Here is a 6,575-nt window from a genome sequence, read left to right on the forward strand (position 1 = left end):
CATGTGAAAGGTAATTATTAATTAATTAAAAACAAACAAAAAAAGTTGCTATAGAGTCACTTTAATAATTTGGTTGCTTCACATCTTGGTGAAATTTTCTATTAAGCTTGCTTATCCAAATTTCATGAATAGATCTTTGAATTGTTTTATATATTTCTGCTTCTAAACTACCAGTATTTCCAAATATCATACAAAATATTTTGTTTAAGATTTTTTTTTTTGTAGAAGAATGAATACAATCATCAATGGATATACATATGAATCATTTTGATTTTAAAGCTTTGGATAACATTTTACCCAAATGTAAAAAAAAAAAATAGAAATTTGATTTTCTCTCCATTTTCAATATTGCACGGTTGGACATGACCTTGGAATTTGTGAAAGCGAAATTTCGATCTATTTCTTTGAAGTAAAAAATTTTTAATTTTTTTAAAATACGTAGATCGAACTTTACATATTGCTTATATTTCAAATTATTTTAAATTAGCTTGCTTCACATCTATTTGCCAATGTCCAACGACTTCTCATATTCTGTTTTAATTTTTTCTTTATCATCAAATTCATGAATAATATTCGACATCAAATGAAAGTCAACTTACTAATAACAATCACAGACTTTAAATTTTACCCATTTTTCGATTTTTTTGAATTAAACTTCCTCCATTAAGGGATATAGATTTGCAATAGCCAACTTTTAAAGTAGGACTTCTGATTTTCTCTTCTAGTTTTTATTTTTTATTTTTGGTACCATCGTATTCATGAATGGTCTTCTTAAAGTCGACTTATTAATAATAGGCAAAGACTTTCAGAAATTTGCAAAATGTAAATGTCTGAAATGTCACATTTTTTTCAAATTTTGTGGTTTAGTGACTTATGTTGGAAAAACTAGAAAAACATTTTATGTCTGAACTATGCAAAAAAATTATAAAATATTAAAACCCCAACTACGTTCGATATATTAATCACACTTCAATTGTCCAAAAATTACATCACACCTAAATTCATCCTTGGCCCTATGTAAGTCAGTTTTAATTTAAAAAATTCACAAGATATTAATCACTTTTCCAACTTAATTCGACCCTTTGAATAAATAGTTTAAGAATTGTTAATACTTTTGCATTTATAAAAAATATATATTTTTAAATTTATCAAAATTTTTTTGTTTTTTTCAAAATATAAGCGATGTTTCAAGAACCATTAAAGTATAGGGACTTAAAAACGTTTTACCATATTTCTGGTAAAAATCTTTGAAAAAATTAGTGATGAGTTTAGAAGCTTTGGTTTCGTAAGATATTGTACATTTCACTCTACACTCTACATCTGGGTCAAACTTTGTTTTTCATATTTATTCTTATCACAAATAATAAATATCTTTTAATTTAATTCTATTTGAATATTTTAAGGATTTTTGTGAAATTAATTAAACTCTTAATTTAACTGTTTGAATTCCTCACATAATATATGTTTGTAAGGACCAAAAATAGTAAAAAAAAAATTTCAAAAACTAGTTTGATGTCACACGTCCATACGCATTTATAATTTGGCATTTGTTATAATAGTTTATCTAGAAGCTGCATGTGGGGAAAATAAAAAACTGCCTTATTCCTCTCGATGGTCTACTCAAAAGTTTAAGAATTCCATTGAATGTATACATTCTCCCTATAAAATCGTTCAATTGAATCATATCAAAAATAATTAAAATTTTTACTCCTATATTAAATGTTTTCAAATACAAAACACAGAAAATAAATTGGATGTCTAGTATTATATTCACTTTTACATTAATTAAATTTTATTATATTCTTAAAATATTAAAAAGAATGGATTGAATGTATTTTTCCGCCTGTTAATATTACTATCGAAAATCTTATAATGTAAAAATTAATATAAAGTTTCTCAATGTTTATGTACATAGATGAAATATGTATAAATACGAAACTCCATGTATATAAATTCAAGATTTAGTAGTTGCATCATTTTTTGTTTTCTTTAATTTTTTTTTAATCTCACATATGTTTTCCTCAAAGAAAATGAAAATGACATGTTGTTTTTCTTAGTGTTTCTTTTATTTAAAAAATAGTATTAATTTTTATTTAATATTTTTGTGTATATTTATTATTTTTAAGTTATCTTTTAATCACAACATATTAAGTTATTTCTCTACCGTATTTTTTTTTTCTCTAGTTTATTTCGTGTTACAAGTGAATTGAAAATTTAAAATTTTTAAATGATTTCAATAAATTTTGGTTTATGGTTTATGTTATATAAAATTTGTTTACTAATTTCAAATAGTTTAAAAATATACATACAATATTACATTGTATATGAATATTAAAATGATAATTTTTTTTAAATAAAATATTTTATTGACTGAAAACTAGAAATATGAAAAATAAAATATCTCTCAATGTATTGAACAAATTTTGAACATATGTGTGCAAGTAATGCTATTGTATAATGTATTCGATTATGTTCATATTCGCATCAATAAAATAAAGACCTTTAAACTTAAAACTATCTTTGCTTTCTTTTGCTGGGTAAAGGAATCGGAAAAATAATTTAAACAAAAATCTAAAACAAACAGATGTTAGTAGAAAACAATTAAGGAAAGTCGGGCGGGGCCGACTATATTATACCCTTCACCACCGATTTAGACAAAATTTTTTAAACTTTTACAAAATGTCTAGACTCAAAATATTTAAATTGCATAAAATATCGCAAATCTGCATTTATGATTTATAGGTCCATATATACTTATTGGAATATAGCTAAATTTGAATCATTTTTGCGAGTTTTAGGCTTAACAGTGACGATTTTACAAGGAAAATGTGGTTATTTTGGCCATAAATCGACTAAAATTGGAAGAACATATATATGGGAGCTTTGTCTAATTCTGAGCCGACTTCAATAAAATTTGGCACATATTGCTAAAATTTTAATTGAGCTCTCAGTGCAAAACTTCAAAATTTTCGAAATGAAAGTTTGGCCTCCATGGTCATATCAATCTAAATCGGGCGAAAGATTTATATGGGAGTTATATCTAAATCTGAACCGATTTTAATTAAATTTGGCATGTGTTGCAATAATGTTAGCCCTACTCTCTCTGCAAAACTTTAAGTAAATCAGGGTGAAATTTTGATCTCTGGGGACATATAAGTTCGTATCGGACGAAAGATATGGTAGCTATATCTAAATCTGAAAATTTTCAACTAAATTTTGCATGCATAGTAAAAATGTTATTTCCATTTCCTGTGCACAATTTTACGTAAATCGGAGGACATTTTTGATATACGTGGTCATATCTGTAAATCGAACGACAGATATATATGGGAGCTATATCTAAATCTGAACCGATTTCAACCAAATTCGGTATGAATATAATGCTAATTCTACTACTTGGCAAAAATGTACCTAATTTGGGGTAAAAGTTTGGCCTCTGGGGCCATAGAGTTTAAATCGGGCGAAAGCTATATATGGGAGCTATATCTAAATCTGAACCGATTTCAACCAAATTCGGTGTGCATATTTATAATGTTAATTCTACTCCCTGTGCAAAATTTCACGTCAATTGAAACAAAAGATTGGCCTTTGAGGCCATATGAGTGTAAATCGGGCGAAAGCTATATATGAGAGCTATATCTGAACCGATTTGACTGATATTTTGCAAAATTTAAGAGATTCACAAAATATTCGATTATACTACATTGGAAGAAGATCGGTTGATAAATACATCATTTATGACCAGATCGGTTATAAATATATATGACAGCTATATCTAAATCTGAACCGATTTTTTTCTAAATCAATAGGGATCGGACTTAAACTTAGCACAAAAAAATTTAATTCTAAGTCGATTCTCCTTCTCGGCCTTACATACAAATGCTCAAAGTTATTGTACCCTGCACCACAGAAGTGGTGAAGGAAGGGCATAAAGAACAAACTGCTATTGTTTGTTAAAGTCTCTATTTTTTAGTTATAAGATAAAGTAAGGCGCAGCATTTACAATTAACACCCATTTTCAGGAAGCTCCGTTAGTGCTACGTTAGCTAACGAACTTTTAAACCGTACTATGGACATGTCTGTCATCATGTCTGTATATTCCATATGACAGTTAGGAACTTAACTGCTAAAAAATTTTCAGTTAAAGTTAACCGGGGAGAAGATATTTCGGTTTTACTTTCTGTTAACTGGGAGTTAAAGTCTAACGGAGATACATGAAAATGGCCGTAAGAGATATAATCAACCACATAGATTTTTTTCTGATCTAATCAAGAAATTTATTAAAAATGTTATTGATTAAACAATTAATTGATTTTTTTACACATTCAGTTAAAGTTTTAACCGGTTTTTAATATAATATTATAACTTATAAGAGCTATATATTTCTTTTGTTTGCCTAAAAAGCTAGAAATTTCTTGAACAAAATATCTGAAAAAAATATTTTGATTACATTTGCTGTAACTGCAATCTATCTGCAATCTTGTGATGACTTGCTCTTAAATTTTTTTATTTAAAAAATTCTCAAGTAAAAATCTATAGTTCAAGCAAAATCTTGTAATGGCAGACTTGCTCTTAAAATTGTTTAGCTAGAAAATTCTCAAGTAAAAATCCGTAGTTCAAGAAGAATGAAATGAAAATCTTGACTTTTAGAATACTCTCGCCTGTTGATATATCCTTTGCTGTTCGTCGTCTGCGCTTCTAACTATAGTTCCCATTGTATACATAGCATTTTTATCTAAACTAAGATATTTAGTTAAGAAGAGTTTTTCGTAGGGATTTTAAGCCGAATGTCGAATGGACTTTTCCAAAATTTAGAAAAGGAGTCGTTAACCTTTTGAAATGCTTGAAAAAATCGTCTTTCTAGTCGAGTTCTGAAAAAAATATTTTTTTTTTTGCGATTTTTGGAAATTCGACGTTTTACTTATGTACATATTCAACTACTCGTGAGATATGTTATCTAAAGATTAATTTAATGTTCAAAAAGGCCAACCGGTGAAAAGAATAAGACATCAAGCGTCAATCTTAAACTCAGAAAGGTTCCTCGAGGATCTCAATCTCATTCATTGTAGCCTTCCCGACTGTTCGTCGCGCTTTTATATAACCGATTATAAACGTCGTGATAACGAGAATCATGCTGAGAATTAACGAGCATTACTTAGGTGGTCAACTACTAATTTTGGTCAGGGACTTTCTGTATATCAAGCGGATATGATAATCTTTGTTTCTTTAAACTGTTGAAGTCAAGAAAATGTATTCCAATCATATGTGCAAGATACATAATTAAAAAAAACGGTGAGTTTCATGTTCATGTTTCATATATTTCTAAATTTCTGTCTTTACCGCACTTGCGGGTACAATTTTTGCAACTTTACGGGGTTCTTTCACCAAAGTATTTGGACATTGCATTTCTGTCCAACTTATAGGAACCATGGGTGGACCATTGGAGTCACATTCGCTGGAAATAGCTATGACAACACCTAATTCATTTTCCGCTGTACTCAATTGATAACACGAAAGTTCTGTCTGGGGTAACTGCAAGTATATAATGGACATTTTAAAATATATATAATTTTTTCACATCAAATCAATACTACTAACCACACGAGCCAAAATAATATCTCCCGGCCGAAATGATTTATACATTTCTACACGATCTTTTTCTGTTGCTCGAACATCTTCTTTGCGAAGCATGGCTCTATAATTTCGATCCAAAACATGTTCACCAATACAGAGAATAGAACACTTTGCTGCTCTTTGGTTGACTTGAAGAACTCGAGCGGTCACCACATCACCAGCAACAGGAACAATTGTTTGGCTGCCGGCACATTGAACTTCTATAAATTTACACTGAAAATAAAAATGAAGTTTAATGTAGAATACTGGAGTTAAATTTATATTTATATCCCTACATTGTCTTTTTCGCTGATATTTACTGTTCCCGCTAAAGTGGCATAGATATAACCACTTCTTTCGTAAGTTCCTTGGCCGGATATTGTACTTTCATCGGATAAGCAGAGACGTTGTCCTGGTAAACATATTAGCTTTGAGTGTTTCTTTTGTTTCGAACTACTTGAGGTCATTTTAATAAATTTATATTCAATGCTTTAAAACATACAACGTGCAGAACTGAGAAAATGTAAACAAACTACAAAAGTAAATATGACCATATGACATTAACCAGCAAACTTAATCTAAATGCGTTCAAAATGTGTTAATGTCTCATGCGCTTTACAGACTATCAGTTATTCCGGACGGCAGTGCTCTCGTCGAACATATCCCATATATTGTGTACTTTATAAGTTAAGTCCGAAGGCATAATCGATACTGCTGCATGTTTATGGGATCGATAACACATTTACCGATTTTTGAGTCATCGCAGACAAGTCGTACCGATCCGACACACTATAAGATTCTTTACAAACACCGACATTCCGTCCGGAATAACTGATAGTCTGTAAAGCGCATTACACAGATTTATTGTGTACTATGGTCAGTATGTTCCTTAAAAATTGAAATTAACGGTCAATTTCTCATTGCCGAAACGAATGATGCCCAAAACAGCTGAAAATCATTAT

General features: G+C 29.4%; 1 protein-coding gene across 1 annotated transcript; it reads right to left on the bottom strand.

Moving 5' to 3' along the window:
* Nucleotides 1-5,297: 5,297 nt before the first annotated feature.
* Csl4 (exosome component 1 Csl4) lies at nucleotides 5,298-6,161 on the bottom strand. Its single transcript, XM_075300031.1, has 3 exons — nucleotides 5,910-6,161; nucleotides 5,599-5,847; nucleotides 5,298-5,532 (listed from the first exon to the last, which is right to left on the bottom strand). Exons 1-3 carry the CDS (start codon nucleotides 6,078-6,080, stop codon nucleotides 5,323-5,325), a joined length of 630 nt encoding a protein of 209 aa, XP_075156146.1. The 5' UTR covers nucleotides 6,081-6,161; the 3' UTR covers nucleotides 5,298-5,322.
* Between the last annotated feature and the right edge of the window lie 414 nt (nucleotides 6,162-6,575).

Source organism: Haematobia irritans, chromosome 3 (genome assembly GCF_050003625.1).
Source record: "Haematobia irritans isolate KBUSLIRL chromosome 3, ASM5000362v1, whole genome shotgun sequence".
Lineage (NCBI taxonomy): Eukaryota > Metazoa > Arthropoda > Insecta > Diptera > Muscidae > Haematobia > Haematobia irritans.

Bases quoted from the DNA above. Each gene is read 5' to 3' on its own strand.
- Csl4 (XM_075300031.1), bottom strand. From the start codon at position 6,080: ATGACCTCAAGTAGTTCGAAACAAAAGAAACACTCAAAGCTAATATGT. The intron at 5,848-5,909 runs GTAGGGATATAA...TTTTATTTTCAG, and splicing joins ATATCAGCGAAAAAGACAAT to TGTAAATTTATAGAAGTTCA. The intron at 5,533-5,598 runs GTTAGTAGTATT...ATATACTTGCAG, and splicing joins ATATTATTTTGGCTCGTGTG to TTACCCCAGACAGAACTTTC.